This window comes from Neolamprologus multifasciatus, chromosome 22 (genome assembly GCF_963576455.1).
Source record: "Neolamprologus multifasciatus chromosome 22, fNeoMul1.2, whole genome shotgun sequence".
NCBI lineage: Eukaryota > Metazoa > Chordata > Actinopteri > Cichliformes > Cichlidae > Neolamprologus > Neolamprologus multifasciatus.
Genome location: NC_140459.1, coordinates 14,877,717 through 14,898,150, shown reverse-complemented (window position 1 = coordinate 14,898,150; position 20,434 = coordinate 14,877,717). Strand labels below are relative to the sequence as shown.

At 39.1% G+C, this 20,434-nt stretch overlaps 1 protein-coding gene across 2 annotated transcripts in view; it reads left to right on the top strand.

Moving 5' to 3' along the window:
• dennd3a (DENN/MADD domain containing 3a) overlaps positions 1 to 20,075 on the top strand; it is a 28,863-nt gene extending 8,788 nt beyond the window's left edge. For both annotated transcript variants that reach the window (XM_085148850.1, XM_085148849.1), the window contains exons 7-30: positions 48 to 159; positions 262 to 381; positions 467 to 565; positions 650 to 769; positions 1,233 to 1,348; positions 2,325 to 2,480; positions 2,608 to 2,704; positions 2,798 to 2,901; positions 5,021 to 5,220; positions 5,299 to 5,458; positions 5,658 to 5,814; positions 6,220 to 6,442; positions 8,170 to 8,249; positions 8,631 to 8,810; positions 8,919 to 9,089; positions 10,108 to 10,237; positions 10,402 to 10,509; positions 13,277 to 13,374; positions 15,053 to 15,207; positions 16,020 to 16,086; positions 16,164 to 16,236; positions 16,343 to 16,461; positions 16,560 to 16,697; positions 17,850 to 20,075. In XM_085148850.1, coding sequence (XP_085004976.1) covers positions 48 to 159; positions 262 to 381; positions 467 to 565; positions 650 to 769; positions 1,233 to 1,348; positions 2,325 to 2,480; positions 2,608 to 2,704; positions 2,798 to 2,901; positions 5,021 to 5,220; positions 5,299 to 5,458; positions 5,658 to 5,814; positions 6,220 to 6,442; positions 8,170 to 8,249; positions 8,631 to 8,810; positions 8,919 to 9,089; positions 10,108 to 10,237; positions 10,402 to 10,509; positions 13,277 to 13,374; positions 15,053 to 15,207; positions 16,020 to 16,086; positions 16,164 to 16,236; positions 16,343 to 16,461; positions 16,560 to 16,697; positions 17,850 to 18,044 — 3,178 coding nt within the window. In that variant the 3' untranslated portion in view covers positions 18,045 to 20,075. The remainder of the gene's footprint in view (positions 1 to 47; positions 160 to 261; positions 382 to 466; positions 566 to 649; positions 770 to 1,232; positions 1,349 to 2,324; positions 2,481 to 2,607; positions 2,705 to 2,797; positions 2,902 to 5,020; positions 5,221 to 5,298; positions 5,459 to 5,657; positions 5,815 to 6,219; positions 6,443 to 8,169; positions 8,250 to 8,630; positions 8,811 to 8,918; positions 9,090 to 10,107; positions 10,238 to 10,401; positions 10,510 to 13,276; positions 13,375 to 15,052; positions 15,208 to 16,019; positions 16,087 to 16,163; positions 16,237 to 16,342; positions 16,462 to 16,559; positions 16,698 to 17,849) is intronic.
• Positions 20,076 to 20,434: the final 359 nt, after the last annotated feature.

Genomic DNA, 20,434 nt, shown 5'->3' with positions numbered 1-20,434 from the left:
GCATTTAAATTAATCTTTCATTTGGCCTCCTGCCTGCACATGCTCAGTCTCCTGGTCCAGCTGCATACTGCAAGACAAGCTGATTTTGAGGAGACAGTGAAGGAGTTTTCAGCCAAGCTGTCCCTCGTGCCGTTACCCCCTCCTGGACAGCTGCATGTGGTCAGGAAAAACTTTTCTTTCTCCATCAGATAACTCCACCTTATTGTCTTTGTCTCAGACAGCTCTGATAGAACCTTATACTAAAATTCTTTTCTTTGTTAGTCTTTCAGTCTTCGTCCTCTTCAAGTATATCTTCCATCAAGAGAGGATCAGGACAGTCCTGTTGTTGACATCGACCTGCATCTGCCTTTCCTCTGTTTTACTCACACCGTATTGCTCCAGGTACCGCATATGGCAGCGTGGTATTGCATTTAGCATTTAAATATGACAGAAAATATGAGATCCTAAGTATTTTTTCACTCTTCAGGTGTTGTCCTACCTTCTCCAAGAGCAGCGACTGGTCTTGTTCTCCTGTGACTGGGCCAGACTCACTCTTGTTGCAGAGTGTCTGCTGTTGTACCTCCAGGTTAGTGTAAAGAACATCGTGTTAAAGTGCCCATGTTGACTTATTTTTCATTCCTAAATATTTTAGTCGTGTTTTCTCTTTCAGCCTCTGTCCTGGCAGCAGCCTTATGTTCCAGTCTTGGCGAGAGGAATGTTGGACTTCATAATGGCTCCCACTGCCTTCCTCATGGGCTGTCACATCAGTCATTTTGAAGAGGTTGCTGCAGTAAGTACAATGCTGTCGTTTTCAGTGTTTAAACATTAGGCTTTTTGTGTCTACGTGTGCTTTTTTTAAAACCATAATGAGGGAGTACACTCTTGGTTTCCTTCCTTGCTGACAACAGATAGATCGTGGAAATCTTTCTTATCTAAGGAAGTGGTGTTTTAAATATTTGGGGATTTTAGCTTAAGCTTATAATAACCTTTACAGTAATTACTAGACGTGCATTGAAGAAAATAAATAATAAATTACAATTTTCTTTGTAAATTGTCTCAGTTGAGCTCACATACAGCATCCAACAATAGCTGTTTGTTCTCATCTGTATTCGTCTTTATTCAAGCTGAGTCCACATATTCTACAGAGGCAGTCTGTTTGTCAGACTGAGATCTTCTGTTAGGCTGGATTGTACTCTACTGTACCAATTGTAACTACAATATATGCGTCTGTATGTGCTCATTTGTGGGAATAGGAGACAGAAGACCTCATTCTTGTGAACATCGATGATGGCAGCATTCAGACATCGTGGTGCGAAACAGTCGACCTGCCTGCTATCCCTCTGGTTGCAGCTGAGAGCTTTACATCAAGGTAACAAACATGTGCCTCAATGTCAAAGTAGACTGCTTAATTGATACTGTGACAATGAAAGGAACTATTATGCTTTTACTTATTTTGTGTACTCTTATAGTGTTGGTGCTCTTATTAGATTTCAGTAAGTTAGATCCGCAAATGTCAACACAATCCCTGTGAGCCAAGATTTTGTTTCTGACAGTTGTGTCAAGCTGACATCAGGTTGGCACTGAACAGGAAGCGTTGGCCAGGGGGCAGCCAATCAGAAGAAAGTAGACATGAAGAAAGAGGCCTTTAAGGAACAGTAGTTAAAACCATTTATTTCAGGCAGATGGACAGTATAAGATGAAAAAGGGCCTTTAGAATGTTAAGCTGCTCTAAAATAAGAATATAGAGTTGGAAATGGAGTGACCAGATCCCAACAAGCTAAATATGCAGGAATTTGTGTGGAACAAAGTGGAACACATCAACAATGCTAAGAGGTATATTTAACTTAAAATACAATACAATAAATTCTACATGTTGGCGGCTTGTCATTTAGTAAGAACAGGACAAATATATTTCATTTCAAAGTCTCTTGCTAAGTAGATACAAGCTTTTTATCCTAATGAGTATGCATTAGGCTTGTTAACATTTTTTCTGATTATAACAAAAAGCCTTCCCTTTACAAAAGTGCTTGTTCTGCAGAATCAGTCAAAATGTGGGACAGACACGAAATAAAAATTCTGTACAGTCCAGCATAAAGAGCAACATCTGGTCACCCTAGCTAAAAATGAGCATAACATGTCTGTTTATAGAGAGAAGCATTATATGTTCAAACTGAGGTTTGGCATGCAACCCTTTCAGCTCGAATCACACCAGCTTTTGAACTAAATGTTACAACTGTTGCCCTAAAAACTGCCTAAATGAAATTACAAAGGCAGTGAATTTTAAATGAAGTCCTTTTTTTTAAAATACATATTTGGGTTGTATGCACATCTGTGTCTGTGTGCAGGGCAGAGAGTCTGCAGCTTCATTTTGACCTGGAGCTGTGCCATCTTGCAGCTGGAACCGATGCTAATGCTCTGCGATCTCAACGCAGAGACTGGCAGAGACGGCTCAACACACAGATAAAAAATATCGCCCTAGAATTGGTGGTCAACATCTTTAGGTACAGCTTTGCAAATGTCATAGAAATAAATGTTTACTATTATACAAACTGAGTATATTTAAAATCATTTTATCACTCTCCCTCTCTTTCTTTGCTTCAATTCCATGTATATGGATGGTTTTGTCAGTGGGGTGCAGGACTTCCTAAGCCATGAACACAGGGTTTTTAACAGCGAGGAATTTCTGAGAACGAGGGAGCCAGCAGACCAGTTGTTTTACAAGAAGGTACACTCCCACCTCTACAAACTAAAAAAGCGCCCACTGGGAAACACAAAAACGCTAACTGCTCTTACGCATTTCTCTTTGTTGTTATCTCAGGTATTAGAAACTCACATCTTCCACTCATTCCTGCGTGACCGGCTAAACAGGAAATGGGACACCTTCAGCCGGATGGAACAGAACACACGTAATCTCATGCACAAGTATGATGGGGGGGGGGACTCTGTGTGAGTTTGTAAAAATTAGATTTTTGCATTTTTTTAATTGCTAAAGTGACCAACATGCTGAAAAAGTTTGTGCAGATACCAGTGTATGAATAGCCTTTTTATGTAGTGCTTTTTAGTAATTTATTTAGCTTTTTGTGCCAGAGGGGAAAAAATAAATCACTATAAGTAAAGACTGTTATTTCAGCCCTTCATCACTCTCTTTGAATGAGGACTAGTCAAATCATACAAATTTTTGAAACCGGTCAAAAGAACCACAAAATTCATATAAAACAATAGTGAATGTCATCTTACATGCTAATGCTAATCTTTTATTTCAGTAAATTACATTTCTCTGACTTCTTGTCTTGGTCAGAAAATGTAAGTCTTATATAAATCTGCTTGGGGTTTTGACTATAAGGTGTGCATTTGGGGTTATAATGTATAATAAATTAAAAAAGAGATTAAATGGTTCTTACTTGCTGCCCTAAAAATATAATCATTTAACAAAACAAGCGCACAAAGGTTAGGATCGAGAAGTTAGAGCTAAGGTGCTCATGACTCATGAAACTCATAATGAATAACTAGATTGAATGACTTTTGTTGCGGTCATGCATTTGTTCCAGTGCTGGTTGCAATTGACATTAAATCAGGATTTTCATTAGAATACTTTGCTTTGGAGATGTTTTTACTGTCATCGCATAACATGTCAGCTAGTTTGCTGACTTGGCCTCTGGGGATAACAAGCTTCCAGTGCAGGCAACAGATTTGTTGGCCAAAAATTTCTCTTCTGTCCTTGGTCATTATTTGCAAATTCATATAAATAGAAAATAAAACACCATAAAAGACAAATACATGATTAATATGATTAACAGCTATGTCAGAATAGATTTTTAGCAAATGCAGTCCTTTTTAACTGTTTTGCACATAGTATGCAACCAAAGCCAGCTGAAGCATGATTGGTCAGTAAAACTCAGACTTTTTTTTTTTTCATTCAGATATTTGTTTATAGAGATTTTACAGTCATAAATAGGGATGGGTATCGTTTAGGTTTTATCCGATACCGGTGCCAAACCGGTACTTTTGAAACGGTGCCGGTGCTTAAACGGTGCCCAAACCGGTGCTTAAAGAATGGAAAACACAAAATTGGTCCAAAAACCTCTCATGTTCAGCTGTTTTTTTGTAAAAAGATAACAATGTTAGTCTTTTCTGCAGGTATAGGCCATATATGGTATCACTCTGGGCTGGAAGCAGTGCTTAAACAATGGAAAAAACACAAACTTTGTCCAAAAACCTCTCATGTTTAGCTGTTTTCCACTTTTTCTTCGGTCATTTTAGCCTTTTTGGCCAGGGTGAAGGGAGTATCTGCCACCAAACAAGAAGACAGCTGCATGTAGCTATGATGGTGTTTGCTAGTTCACGTTACATGCATTAATTTAATAACGCGGTTAGCTTACTCAACGTAAATTACACACGAACAACATTAAGCTACTCACGCAGAGAAGAACGGCTGCTGCTGCCATCATCATTTCTGCTACACTGGCAGGGCTAGGTTCATCGGATTTAAAGTGTGACCTCCTTTGACAGTATCAGCTTAAAGCACTTGTTGCAGGCTGCTGAGTTTGCATCTTTTGCTGTGAAGTACAGCCAGACTTTTGACCGCTTTGCCTTGGGCATTTTTAATCTGTAGCTCTGCTCTAAAAGAACGTACGTACCTGGACCCGCCTACTATCCTCGAAACGTAAAATGATTGGCTAGAATCTAAAGTGTATCATTCCATACCAGTTGGTGGCGGTAATGCACCTTTCAGTTGTTTGCCAACCGCCAATAGAAATGTAAGGAAGAAGAAAGTGTATCACAGCTCAGGAAAAAAAAGCACCGAAATGAAGCACCGAAATGTGCGCTGCTTTTCGGTCTGGTTACTACCGTTTATGTCAGAACCGGTGCCATGATGGCACCGGATACCGGTACCCATCCCTAGTCATAAATGACATGTTAAAAATGCATGTTATCCTCTGTAAATAAATAAACTTGTCTGATTCAATTACTTTCACCTGCTTGCTGTCATCACCAACCACAAAGAAAACACAATCTGTGCCTCAATCAATTTTCTATTCAGGAATCGTGGAATGACGGAGTCTCCCCGGCGTCCTCCTATGTCTGAGCTATCCAGGTCTGGCTACAGAACATACGCCAGCCCTGACAACAAGCTGAGCAAAAGGCTGGGAGCCAGCCTGCCAAATCTGGTGCAGTCTGTCAGTGAAACTTTACCCGTCATCAGTCCCAAAACAGTCTGCAGGAAGATGACACCTGATATTGGTCAGTCCCAGTTAAGGAAAAGTGAAAGTGATTTAGCCAAGTAGCAATCAGTTTCTAATTTTGTTTGTCTCCCTTCAGGTTTAAAGTCCCCCAAGAAGGCAGTGAAAGTTTTCCGTCTTCCAGAATTCCCTCCTCCGCTGGCCTACCACTATGTCCAAAACTATTATTCTGACATGATTGCTTCACTGGGGAAAGCTATTAATGCTACACCACCGGAAGAGTCTGCTCTACTGGCCAGGTACGAGAATGAAGAAAGCTGAAATCTCATATAAAGTAGAAATTTATAAAAATGTACAAGGAAATAGGTTCACGTTTCTTCAATAAATTGTATAAATTTTTGGATGGATGGATGGATGTCTCTATTTAAGTCATTTTAACAATATCTGAACCTTATATGGTGTCAGATCCCTAACCATCTCATCTATTTCTCTGTTCAGGTACCATTATCTGCGTGGTTTGGTCAACACTGTGTCCAACAGGCGTCTTGATGCATTAGAGGACTTCCAGAGTCTGTACAAGACAGACTCTGATATTTTTCCCTCTCAGATGGTTAAGTCTTTAGTGGACTCCCTGCCAGAGTCTGAACGTTTACAGGTCAGTTCAGGTTGTCATGACTGTGTGTTTTACTCTCCCTGCAGATATAAACCCTGTTGCCTAGAACCACCTTAGTTAATTACATCTTTAGCCACTTAAACACAATATACTTGTGTTTAAGTAACCATAGTTTTCTTCTTTCTTTACAAACTACCCTCAGTAAGATTGTGAGGTGTTAACAGCATCAAATATCATGTCAGCAACTCAGTTTCTCATCACAGGATAAGTAGGTGATTGCAGATTATTTTAACAATAATGACTTTCGGTGCAAAAAAGGGCAAGTCCACTGCTTCCACCTCACCTTCTAGTCTAAATGAAGTCCATCTTAGTGGTTTGTGTGTAATCTTACTGACAGTTAAATAAATAAACAAAGGCCTCTGCCATAATGTTGAAATCTCCCGACAGGCGGATAGAAAGGCTGAACTCAAACGGCTTATCAGTCGAGTCAAAAGGGACCAGGAGCGGGAATATGCGGGCCGTGGAAACGGGCACGAGGAAGGTGCCATAAAGAGATTCCAGCTGCCGACAAAATACATGCAGCTTGAGGAGTTTGTGAAATGTGTCCAGGAGTCTGGCATTGTTAAAGACCAAGGAACTATTCAGAGACTCTTTGATGCTCTAACTGTAGGTAGGTACTTATTTATTTGACAAGACTTTATGCATAAAACTGGGAGACTGCTTTGTACTTTCTCACTAAAGCATGTCAGAATTGGTAAAGCACGCATGCACACACTCACAGGATATTTCCTGTGTCCTTGTCCTTCTTCCTCTCTTTTTCCAAGCAAATATTTATTCTTCGGGTTAAACATTATCTCACTCTTTCTTGAAGGCATAACCAGAGCTTCACTGGGCATTCGTTGCCCTATGACCTCTTTTTATTTGCTGTTTACTTTTTGCACATACTCAAGGTGTTCTCAGTTGGAACAGAGGTGACTTTTTCAGTAAAAGAAGCATCAGTTCACAAGGTGCAAGTAGTTCCTCAGTCCCTGATCTGACAACTTTCATGTTAGCTAAGATTTTTCTTGTGTTGGTTTTAGATATTAAAGCTTTGGCATGTGTAGTAAAGATTTTCAGTTCCAGTAGTAATAATAATTTGGGAAAGAGTGTCACTAAAACATATGTGATTGAAAAGAAGGAAGGAAGCTTACAGTGAGAACTTATCTTTGCCTGCACACTGGGATTTTGGAAAACACCTTCTTTCTTTCTTCTTTTTTTTTCTGTCATAACATCCTGTTGGAGGTTGTGACAGGCTAATGTCAGGTTTTCCTTTCTACTTTCGGTGCGGAGGATAAGATTCAGAGTCACATCAACAGGATTTGGATCTCCTTTTGCATTGTAAATGTATTATAATTACTGTTTCCTATTATAAGTTCCTGTTGTATAGTCACTTAAAAAAGTGGTGTTTATATAAAAATGACTACAACATAACACATGGTTATGTAGTAATTTTAGAACGTGTTACGAAAGCGTTGATGTTAAATGAAAAAGGCAGTCAGGCGGTGACTGTGTGGGATTCACTGGGTGAGAACATAGTTTCGTATCTCTCTGGGTGGTTGGTTGGGTGTGGGGTTGCACAGAGGTGATGCACTGTATGTGGCCATTGTTGGAGTACAGTAGGGATTGCAACTTGTAGTCGCTCACTCTGCAGGCGTGCTTGGAAAGAGAAACAGAGCTGACTCAGAGAGTAAGCAGATGCCTGTTTATGAGAGTTTGTGACACAATTCTGGGTTTATGACAACTTAAAGACTTATTGCTATCTGAAGGCTTTAGTATGAACTTTTATTCTTAAATGTTAAGTTTCTTTTTATTTTACTCTTAATTGTTTTAATTGCAACATATTTACTTAAAGGTGCAAATTGCCAGCGTTGATGATATTTGAACATCTACATTGTAATGTTTTGCAGTAAATCGTGGCTGACTGACTCTTTAAAAATGATTTTTAAAAAATCATAATTAATCACATTAGAACATTTTTGGAATATCTGCTATAGACAGAGGAAATATTATTGATGTGATGAACACAAATAGAGCCACTTATAGCTTGTTTGCTTGAGGATGAAACACACATTTTTGGATTTGATCCTGGGTGTTTTATGAATTTTAACCAACTATTGTTTTTCATCGTGCCTTCCTGTTTATTCATATATTAATATGTATCTTAGGTATTTGTTTGATATGTTTATAACAGTGATTTTGATAAATTCTGTACAAATAAAGTTGATTATTTTTATTAAATGATGTTTAAAATGAGGTTTTAAACTGTTGCAGACCAAGTAGGTCTGATACTTATATATCAGACCTACTATCCACAAACTCTCTTCAGTTGTTTTGAAAGTGTGTGTTTGTTTGCTGCAGGTCATCAGAAGCAGGTCAGTCCAGATTTGTTCAAGGTTTTTTACACCATCTGGAAAGAGACTGAGGCTGAGGCACAAGAGGTCTGTACTGTACTTTACACTACTTTAAACAAATTACGATGGGAGAATTAACAGTGATTTGCGGTTCTGTGTAGATTATAATTTAAATTATAAACCTACTATTAAGTTTTGTTTCTGCAAAAGGGGAAAAAGTGCCATTCTTTAAGTTAAAATTTCAGTTTATTTTCTTGAAATTCAAATAATTACAATTATTTTGAATTATTTTCTCAGATCTATGAGGTGGTGACTCAAAATTCTGAGATTAAAAACCTGAAATTTTGGACTTATGGATGACAAAAGATTCTTTTGTTTTTTCAGTGGCAGAAACCAGCTTCAATAGTTTACACTGTAGTTGAACAAATTGGCACTTTATGCAGGTTTTTGTGTTCGTTTGATCTGAAGGTTTGTCTGCCAGCATCTGTTTTGGAGCACATTGAGGCCAACGAGTGCGTCTTCAAGGTGTCGTCTTCAGTAAAGACGAGCCGCGGAGTGGGGAAAATCGCCATGACTCAGCGACGGCTCTTCCTGCTCACGGATGGACGGCCAGGATACGTGGAGGTGGCACAGTACCGAGATTTAGATGTGAGATTAAAAGAAGAGATACAAATACAGCTCTGCCCAGTAAGATAAGACTTGAAACGGCAATCTATAGTAGATGTTGTCTTTGTGTATTTTTGTTTTTTCTTTTAGGAAGTAAAGGTCTCCTCAGCTCCCTTCATGCTCCTGCGAATCCCAGGCCTGAAGCTTCGTGTCCGGGGAAGGAAGGAAACTTTTGAAGCTAATTTGAAAACGGAGACTGAGCTTTGGAACCTGATGGTCAAAGAGATGTGGGCCGGGCGCTTCACAGCTGACCAGCACAAGGTAAATCTGTGATGAAGAGGGTGTGTGAGTGTTGCTGTGAGGGAGCATAGAGGAAAATGATGAGATTCATCAGGACAAAGGCAAATTTATTGAGTTACCTTGCTCGTTTATTATTCATACCTCGTGTTTATTCAGGCATCAGTTTGAGTGTGTGTCAGTTTCTGTGAGGGAGTGGTTGAAATTCCCTCAGTAATACATGAACACAAATAGGCACACTTGAACAAACACAGGGGGTTTCCTTTGTGAAACCAAAAGATGTAACTGTAAAATATCTGTCTGTCACATTTACCCCCCTCACTGTTGTTCTCTTCTCTTTATTTAAAATGTTGTCATTTCTCACTTCCTTTGATTGTCAGTTTCTATAGTCAGGCAGCCTGTGATGACTGTCCAACTTGTCTGACAGGATAAACATCTACAGCACTGCTTAGTCACATGTAAATCTGGTTTGATCGTTGATTATTTCAGTTGTAATTGCCTATATTTACAGCTTGTCCTATTTGTATATCATGTCAATATATCATATAAGTTTATTGAGACCATAAATCTAAAAAATTTAGTAAACAAAGATATAGTCATTCTGAAAAAAGAGTGACCATATATCTTTAATTTGACTTGATTTGATTGGTGAATGCATTATGAAGACTGAAATATATGTATGACCTCTGAGATGGATTGCCATTGCTGTATACGCCTTTTAAGTCTGAGAGTATGACTCATGATGACTGTTTATCCTGGTATATTTTTTTTCTCCTTTGTGACATCAGCATTTTTTTTTTCATTCATTTTTATTATAAAAAAAATCACTTAACCGCTGTTGTATGTATGTCTGGTCTGGTGATGGCACCTGGCTTATTGAGGTTGACCTTGAACATCAGTCAAAAGTACATTAGGGAGTGTTTACACCAGCTGAAATTGTATTCTACAAACTTTGTAAAAGTATGAGGATCGTAGCCATAAGCATCACCTTCTCTTTTTTTTTTAACAAAAAATTCTGTCTCTCTATAAATCTTTCTCTCAGGACCCCCAGTACATGCAGCAAGCTCTGACCAATGCCTTATTAATGGACGCAGTAGTGGGAAGTCTTCAGAGCAGCAAGGCTATCTATGCTGCTTCTAAGCTGGCTTACTTTGACCGCATCAAGATGGAAGGTAGAGAAAGATGTGCTTTCTTATGGTTATGGACATATTTGCGTAATAAAACTGTGCTCGTTTGGAAACTTTATGACTCATCGAGACTACAGTAATCTTTCACTTTGAGTTTGTGCTTTCATCACCTGGTTAAGGTTAGTTGCTTCTCTTTGCTTTGTCTCCAGTCCCAATGATGGTTCCCAAGACAACTGCAGAGATACTAAAGCACAAAATTAACCCTTCGCTGGAACTTGCTTCACCTCAGGCTGTGGATGTTCTTCTCTACACATCAGGTACACACACACACACACACACACACATATACACACACAGCTTGTCCCGTAAACGAGCAGTTTCTCCACCATTTCTCATCAACACTGTTACAACAAGTTTCAGCCTCTTCCCCTTTTTTATTGGTCATTGTGGGAGTCGATGATGTGATTGGCTCTTTGGAGCAGCAGAGCAATTTCCCATTCTAACTGTGACACTAACGCACATACACTGACATATATGTTGACTAATGCACAAAAAAAAAAAACAACCTGGCGTTTATCTGTCATCACTGTGGCACACACTGACATAAAAAACATGCAGATGCAATAAAGTTCCTCAACCACACTTCCTCCGCAGTCTTATATTACAGTAAACAGCAAAAGGAATTGCTAGATATTTAAAAACATGCTGGGAAGGAAACCTCTCAATCTCTTAAATAAATGGTCATAAATATGTGGACTCTCTTCTTTTTATTGTGAGCTGTGAAATCATAGGAAAGCACAGGATAAGTGCTTTACATAGTGATTACAAAACTGCAGTTGGAATGGCTGTATGGGCTGTCTGGGTCCTGGGGAGGCCATGACTGAGGGTGTGCAAATGTTTTTTGGTTTTTTTTGTTTTTATTTTATCAAGGTTTGCTTGAATTGCGTTGGCAGTGTGTCTGGGATCATTGTCATGCTGAAAAAGTAAGCTGTTAATATTTCAGGGTGTAAAAGTCTCAGGGTACTTCTTTTCTCTCATAATTCTGTCAATTTAAAAAAGACTACTTCTTTCTAAAAGGAAGTATAAAGAACAGACACTGACATAAGTTATGAAGAAATGTAAGGACTGCAGAAGTAGGGCTGTTTGATATAACGATATATATTGGATGACGATATAAAAACGTCTATGTTTCATTTTACGCTATGTTTGATATGTGGTGTCGCAAAATAAACTGTTTACGGCAATATTTTTTCATCATTTTGATGGTCACTGTAGTGGCTATATTAATTTGTTAAAGTTCTCTCTTTCTCTTATATTTTATATAACCACACTACAGACGGACAAGCGCCTGTTTTTATGCTTGTCGTTAGCAACAACGATGGTAACAGCATCGCGTGTCCGCTTGTTTATGTTCCACATAAACCTTTCACAATAAAGCTCAAGATCCTGTTGAGACTTTTCAAAATAAACTGAATCACCAGGTGCTAAAAAAGAAACCTTAGACTCAAACGTTAGAACAGGCTTTTCCCCGCAGCACGCTGTGTAATAAATACTCACAAAGAAAACGGCGGCCGTTACAACTTATGTCTAAAAATGTATAGTTTCATGCATCGGTTATACCGTCATTGGTTAAAACACTCGACTCCAGCTACATGACGCGCAGCTGGAAACATTTCCCGCAAGTCGAGCTGCCCGAGATTCACAGAATTTACAGAAAATGTTACATTTTTGTGATTTATATCGTTATCGGACGATAGAATTCTTATATTGGGATATGAGATTTTGGTCATATCGCACAGCCCTATGCAGAAGGTTGTTTTTTTTTAAAGTAATTACTTTAGGGCTTTTTTTCTGTCCTAATTAGTTGTTGACTGTAAACAAGGGGAAGAGAGTTTAAATAAAAATAAAGACTTTGTAATAAAAGTCTCTGTCTGGACGTGACCTGTGGACTGTTGTTGGCTGGCGGCTTGATCCTGACAGGCCAAAGGGATGAGTGATTTGATGAGAATGCAGATCATTTTATGGCCTTCACAGTCACCTGATTTAAACACCTAAGAAGACACAGTAAACTGTGCGTTCCACCACACCGGAAAAACATTAAATAACAGAATATATATATATATATTTAATGATATTCATCCTTATATTAGTGTAAAGCAATAGAAGAGTAACTGCCAAGGAAGTGAAACTATCTTTTTGTAGTTTGTGGTTTATTTATTTCTTTTCTTCCTTTAATATGTCACCTATGAATTGTGGTTATTATTTGTGGCCTTAGTTGTTTAGTGCATCCTTGATTTTTATCCTGGGGCACAGACAGCCTGGCACATTATATGGCAGGAAGACCGTGAGTGAAAAGCTTTAAAAAAAGATCCACAGAGCCATTCAGTGGCCTTCAGCAGGCAGCCATCTGGGTCCACTTAAATACATGCTGGTGGCAGACTAACCCCTGCCACTAGCACAGTCACACTCAGTGATCCACACATTAACAAACACATTTCAGTTCTTCTGTAGCAGTCTGCTGCTCTTTGGGATTTCTGCTGGTGAAAAAGAACAAATCTGGCCATTCAGGTCCTCCCTCCCCGGCCCTCTCGGACTCTTTCTCCCTCTCCGGTTTGAATATAGGTCACTGAATTGAGTTCCTGGCACAGATCCGGTTCACACCCCCTCTCCTCTCTCCTCTGTTCTCACCACACTTTTTTCTTTTTCTAACTTTTTCACTTCATAAGTCCTCTTACCTTCTGTTCCACTGCCCTTTTCTGCTCCTTGACGTAAAAACACAGGATGTTACTTTTTTTTTCTTCCCCATGAGCTGGGGCATTTTTTAAAAGTGCTGAATCTGTTGGGAGAAATCTGACCGTTGGATTGGTTGGGTGGAGTCGAGCTGCAAAATAACATTGACATGAAGTGTTTCCCTTCACTGGAAGAAAACTCCTAAGTAGCCACTGGAGTAAAAGACATAGAAATCTGTAAAAGTAATATTCACTGCAGGCCAAGTGTAATGATAGGGTGTTGAGAAATAACTGATAAACTCTCTGTGTGTGTGTGTGTGTGTGTGTGTGTGTGTGTTTGTGTTTTCTATTTCAGGTCAATTATGGGTATCGGTAAATAAGGGGAAGGTGATGGTGTTTGATGCCTCCAGCTGGTCCCTCACACACACCTGCCATGTTGGGAATGCCAGACTGGTGAGAGGAACACATGAAACGAATAATCAGGCTCAGACTGCTCTAAATGATTGTTTCCAGACATTTTTACTTAACGTCTGGTGCATGACTCGGGTTATCAGCGCAAAAACTCCACCCATCTGCTGTTCAAAACTTTATTTCGAAAGGGCAACCAATCACAAGAAAGCTAAAACATCTTGTTTAAGACAACGGATGAAATTGATTTTTTTAAACTTTAGAACTACAACAGTTAAGCTCTAATGTAAATACAACATGGAGCTGGAAATGAACATTGTAGGTCCACCCTTAACACAGTTACAATTTTATTTTTATTCATGAAAATATTTGTATTCAGTTATATGGGTTGGCTGATGCCTGTCCCAGATGTGACAAGGCAAAAAGGAGGAGTACGCTATGGACACGTTGCTTGGCTAAGGGCTAAAACACACAGGCAGTCAGACATTCCTGACCAGATTCACCAGTTAGCCTAACCTGCATGTATTTGGATTGTGGGAGGAGACTGGAGTATTGGAGGGAGAGGGAAAACTTTCCAACTCCACACAGTTCAAATCCACTGACCAGTTGTGTCAGTGGATTTGAACCTGGGACTGTCTTGCTGTGATATAACAGTGCCATAGACTGCACTACTGTGCTATGCATGAAAATCAAAAGAAAAGACCCAAAAAAGCAGTAGTAAATATTCAAATTTGATCCTTTCACACAGGTAACCCTCTACATGTTAAACTGGCTTCTCTAAACCTCTGCTAGTAGTCTTTTTTCCACCACTAAATAAAAACACCTGGCCAGATGTTTGCTCATCGCTGAACTAAATCAGCAGATAAGCACACCACAGACATCAGGTACATATTGAGTATATATATTAAGTGGTTTTTGTTTCTCCTTCTCTGGCTTCACTTCAAACGTTATCTTTCAACATGAAATCGTTGGGAATCCACAGTGTGTTTTGAATAGTTTACATTCCCTCAAAGAACAAAGCATTTTCCAGTGATAGCTGGCTGGAGGGTTGGAAGCACCAGCCAGTGGTCGAGCTTCATAAACATTTTCTCCAGGAGAAAGGATTTGTGAGGTTTTAAGACACTTCTTAAGTCTAACCCTTACTTCAACTGTGCAGTTCAGTTATATGAAATATGTTGGAAGTGTGAGACAGAGATGGGCGGAGTATGTGTTTTCACTTCTAAAACACTGGCATGAGGATTTCTAACTTTCACCAGCAGCGTGAAAACAGCTGTTGAGAAAATATCATGAAATTATTGTAGATAAAGTAATTTAAACATTTTTTCTATTGATAATTTTTAGCTGTAACTTCCAAATCTATTTGCACATTCTGTAACACAGAGGTACTTGATATTAGAAGTAATGTTTGTCAGGTAGTGTTTCAGTAGTTTATTAGAACAGTTTCGCCACCTAGTGGACATGCTGAGTATTGAGTCCTGCATGAAGCTCTTAGCAGCTCAACTGGAAGAGCTTCTGACATTAAAAATATGCAAAGACACCTGCTGTGGCGACCCCATTGTGAATATGGGAGCAGCTGAAAGGAGCTTTAGAATTAATTGACTGAGTTGTTGGTTTTTTTTGTTACCCAGGTAGAAAATTTTGAAGTTCCAGGTAAAAAATGTGTAAAGCTGAAATTGTTGTAATACCTGTGGACTCGTGATCAGAAACATGTTTCTGGTTTCAGAACTGCATGTTGGAGGTTGACAAAGATCAGGTGTGGATGGGCTCTGAGGACTCTGTGATCTACATCATCAGCATAGTGGCCATGGTGTGTAACAGACAGCTGACTGAGCACAGGGCAGAGGTCACAGGACTGGCGGTCGACAAAGACAAATACAGGTAACGCAGAACAACAGCCACAACAAAAAATACACAATCATCCCCCCCCCCCCCCCCCCCCAAAAAAAAAAAAAAATTCAAAAATATTTTGGCACAATTAGTATAGCTTGCAGATGTATGTTATAGTTGGGCGCTTCATTTCAGACACTTTAAACATATTTCTGATCAGTAGTGTGATCGCCAGTTAGTCAACCTTTGCGGTAGTCCAGGAAACTCGGGCCGCACTGCCTCGCTGTCCTCACATCACATACCAAACACACCTTCCCAGATTTTCTGCTAAAGCTGCAAATTTAGCAGAAAATTTGCAGCTTTAGCAGCAAATTTAATGTGCTGTTCTTGCTGTCACTCTGCTGTTTCGACCCTTAAACCTCCAGTATTCTCATGGAGGCTTTATAAAGAAGTTTATTCATTACTGCCAATATGATATGTATGAGTACCAACTTCTAAGTTGAGTTTTCTGATCGAGGGAACACCCAGTTTCTGTTTGTGTATTCTAATCAAACAGTCAATAATTTCAGTCATAAATTCGCAGATTAAAGAAATGAAGTTTGAAACAGAAAGTTAAGAAAAACAGCAAATAAGCGATCAGCAATATAAAAGCATTCAATTTGTTTGATGAATTTCTTAAACTTGTATACTATTCTTATTCAGATGAATAACAATATCATAAGTCGACTGGTTGTTTCAGCAGTATTATCATTATTGTTAGGTAATTAAAGTTGTATTCAAGGAATGGAAATGTTTGTGCCTAATCCACTCTGTTCTTGAAATGTACATCAAAAATAATTTTACCAGCCTGCTTTGTTGTTCAGCCAAAAGGTGGCGTACTCCTGCAGTGCAGAGGGGACAGTCATGGTGTGGGAGGTCTCCACATTGCAGGTTAGTTTAACATCAACCATTGTTCACACCTGTTTGCATTTCTCTTTCAGCTTGTTTGACTTTTCCTTTTCCTTCAGGTGAAGAAGCACTTCCGCCTCTCCTGCGGCCATCTGCAGTCCGTTTACAGCTGCAGCGGCACACTTTGGTGTTGTAAGTTTCCTTCACACTGGACAGTTGGAAAAATGGAAAATCTGAGACTTTGATGATGTAAACTGAATACCCTCTCTTTCCGTCTTTTCCTCTGGTCTGGTTTAAGGCTCCAGAGACAAGATAATGGAGGTGTGGAGGAATGGTTCATTAAAACGTTGCATGAATTTACCAGAACAACAAAAAGGCTCCACAACTACTTTCAGCTGTGCTCTGATCTTACCAGAGGTACAAACACACATTTTGCTCTTAATATTGTTTTTCTTTAATAAATGTATTTTCATTTTGTAAGAGTGACCCCGTTTCACCTGATGTGTTTGTGTCAGCGGGAGGAAATGTGGAGTGTGTGTGCAGATTCTGGAGAGGTGTCTATTTGGCACATTAAAGACTGCAGCAAACCGTTCCACCGCATCACTCTACAGGACTGCACCGGATGCTACTGCATAATTAAAGTTAAAAACCAGGTTAATACACACACACACACACACACACACACACACACACACACACACACACACACACACACACACACACAGAACAATATGGAAAATATTCTTATTTTTATGGTTGATGTTAATATGATAATCAGTGAGCCTCAGAAGTGCTAATCTTTCACATTTGAACATTCAAAATACAATGTTTTTGTTTTATTTTTATTTGTTTTAGTCCTTCTTTAATTTGTTAAATTCTAAGAGAAGTTAACTAGTTGCAATTGGAGCTTAGGGGAGAGTGGGGCAATGTAAGAAATTCTTACATTGAAATTCAATGTAAGAAACCATAAAAAGTTAATGACATTCAGCGACTTCAAGAAAAATTGGGCAAAATAATTGCTGGAAACAGAAAGTGGGTGGTTTCTAAGTTCAGCATTTCTCAAGTTCAGGACAACTGATTGAAATAGCTGCAATCGACATGAGAGAAGGTTACTTGGACAACTGTAGCCCAAAATGTTTGCTGACAAAGCAAACGTTTTGGAGGCTAAAGCTTATCTCACTGTGACAGGGTAAGCGAGAGGAAATGGTCCACTCTTCTTTATAGCGTTCCTGCAGGTCATCCATTTGTTGGCAGCTCTCTTAATGTCCCACCACAGCATTTCAGTGAGATTGAGGTCTGGGCTTTGACACAGCGACACCTTTGATCATTGTATTGGTGCACCACAGTTTCAGCTAATCTTTAGCTGTCAGACTGTCGGCCTCACATTTGACTCTGGAATACTTTGGCATACACAGAATTTTGTGGTCAGCTGCAAAGACTGCAAGGTACCCAAGTCTTGGTGATGCAAAACAAGCCCAAATCACCATGTTTCACAGTTGGTATGAGGTGTCTGTGCTCATATGCTGTGTTTAGTTTTCACCTGTGCATCATAGCTAAGCGCCTCCACTTTGGTCTCAGCTGTGACACGTGATGTCACATGACAACGTCAACTCTAATACGTTATCTAAGACTGCTCCTTTGCTAGCAAAAACGGAAAAATTAGTGTATAATTGTTTAGGATCAATTTGGCCCCACCTGCTCATTTTGCCCCACTTTCCCCCGGTTGTTAACGAATGTTAATCTTAACTGATGCTTGAGAAACTATTTGAAATTTAACCAAATTAACTAACCTCTTTGCTGTGTAGGTGTGGGTTGGCGGCATGGGCCGCAGTTCAACCAAAGGGAAGGTTTACATCCTGGACACAGAGCGGTACCAGGTCCTGAAGGAGCTTCACGGCCATACCGACAAAGTGACAGGGCTGTGCTCAGCTGAGGACCGCTACGTCCTCAGTGGAGCTGGAAAACATGATGGGAAGATCGCCATCTGGAAGGTGGAGTAAAGAGGCAGAAGGACTGAAATTAGGAATGTTTTATAGCCAGAGTGCAAGTTCTCACTGAATTCCCTCTGTTCAAACAAATCCTGGATAATGAAGGGAAGATCCATATTTGGAAAGCACAACAAGGAGAAAAGCAATCTGCATCACCGGGATATGAAGGAATGCAAAGAAGCTCAAAGTTTACATGAAGTATGACCAACCCGGGCAGCTTCTCCTGTCTTCTATGAAGTTAAGATTAGAAATACTAACAGAACTTATTTTATCATTTAATGAAGGAAAACTCAAGACTGAAACAGGGAAAGTGAGCTCATGTTCTGCTGGATAATTTTTCAATCCAAAATGCATCAAAGTTCACTTTAATGAAGGTTTTGAACACATTTAGTGTTTATGTAAGTGTGAACACACATGTGGTAACAGCGTGTGACTGAGCCATACCTCCAACCGTGTTTTTGACGTTAGTGTCTGCAGCTCAGAGGAGTCAAAATACCCCGAAAACAAAACTGCGGTTGAAGATTTCACCATCACAGTGGGAAAGCCCCGATAGAAGATTATTTTGATGGAGGGGATGCTTTAATGGACAGGAAATACGATGATACGCAATGATGGGAACTGGGCTTAAACTTGATCGACACTCAGGTGTGGGTCAGAGGATCTGCAGCAGCTGGAATATGTTTGAACAGGTAATGAAATAGGGGCTAACTGTACAGTATGTCAACAGTAAGAGGTATTTTTCCATTGTTGGACAAAGTTTTTCCTTTTTTAATTTTTTTTTTAAATCTTTGTGAAGGAAGTTATGTATTTGTAGTTTTTCCCTCTGTCAGGAGGATTATGTAGAAACCAACTGGCCAATTTCCCCTAAAGTTGCCAAGCAGGTGGAGTATGGGTAAATGAAGGAACCTATTTCATTTTATTGTTTTCTGGGTTTTTAACACTATGTAGCCACTTGAAGGTCAGAGTTGGACATGTTTGTGATAAATTACAAATGAGTTAGCATTAGGTTTCTTTGGATCAAGCTGAAAAAATCTACTACATTAGATTTTCCCTGTAAACTTTATTCAGAATTCACACAAGTGGACTGCAAACCAAGCTTTACCAAAGTTATTGTATAGATTTTTTTTTTCTTTTCCAAAGATTTTTAGTCTATTATAGCCAATCAAAACCAACGACAAATAGGAAGTTGTGTCACAATACTGCATCGTTTTGATCTACAGGTTGAACTTGACATACAAACTTGGACTTCAGCATTAGACCTCGAGCATGCTCAGTGTACAGAGGCATCTAGTCTCTGTTTATTTTCAGAGCAGTTTAACAGTTTTCTCTTTGGCAGGCTGCTGTTCAAGAAGATTAACCAACCGAAAGGTCAAAATTCCTGTTCACGCGGTGCCTTACAGATATTAAACATTCAGATATTTATTAGGTTAAATCAAAACCAGAGGCTATAAAATGTTTCACGCATGTTAAAATATATTTATATTTTGTGATTTTTGTATTCTGATCATTTTAACCTCTTAAGCCCCAAGCCTACCTGATCTCCTGCTTTTTGCCCCTGTATCAGGGGGCGTTGGGGCTTAAGAGGTTAAGATTGCTTTCAACTCGGTGTTGTTTTAATAGTAGCATTATTTATATTAACTTAGTGGAACTGGAGAAAGTGTCTCACACATAGAGAACATACCAGAGTGGTTCTGGTTCACAGAACTATTTTTACATTTTGTCATCTGAGGTTCAAACTGAAGGTTAAACTTGTCATTTACTCTTTTATTTATACTCTGTATATAACTGCGACACATGACGATTTTGTAAATTAAACAAACTCAGCTATTGTATTTATACCTTTGCAACTTTTGCTTTTGCACTAGCATGAAAATGTACATATTCTCTCTCTCTTTTTTTTTTTAAACTGACAGTCAGGACACTTATTAAAGGAAACCTCAAGTCTGTTTTTATTTTCAGCAAACCGAAGCTTCAGTTTACTTTCTGCTCAGTTAGAAGGATGGTCCACAGGATGGACAACAATAAATACTTAATGAAAAACAATTTAAGACTCCTCTGACTTTGCTTCTTTCTTTTGAACTAAATCAAAATAATAAAAAAAATGCTGTTTGCTGATAAATCCTGAGTGGTTTCTCTGACTCACAAACTATTGCTTTATCACTTCAGTTGGCTTTGTCGTCTAACCAGTGTAATGATTTGTTACTGCGCAAATCTCGACCTGCATACTGTTTGCAAAACTGTTTATTTTGCACTTTCTAGAGTTCGTCAGAAGAGGGCGCAATTTGATACCAAGTTCATATTGGGTAAAGCCTGAGGCTTGATGAAGTGGAGGTTCATAGTTTAGAGTTAGCAACATTAACACAGTTCAGACACACATAACCTGCTTGTTTCCCCTGTGAACT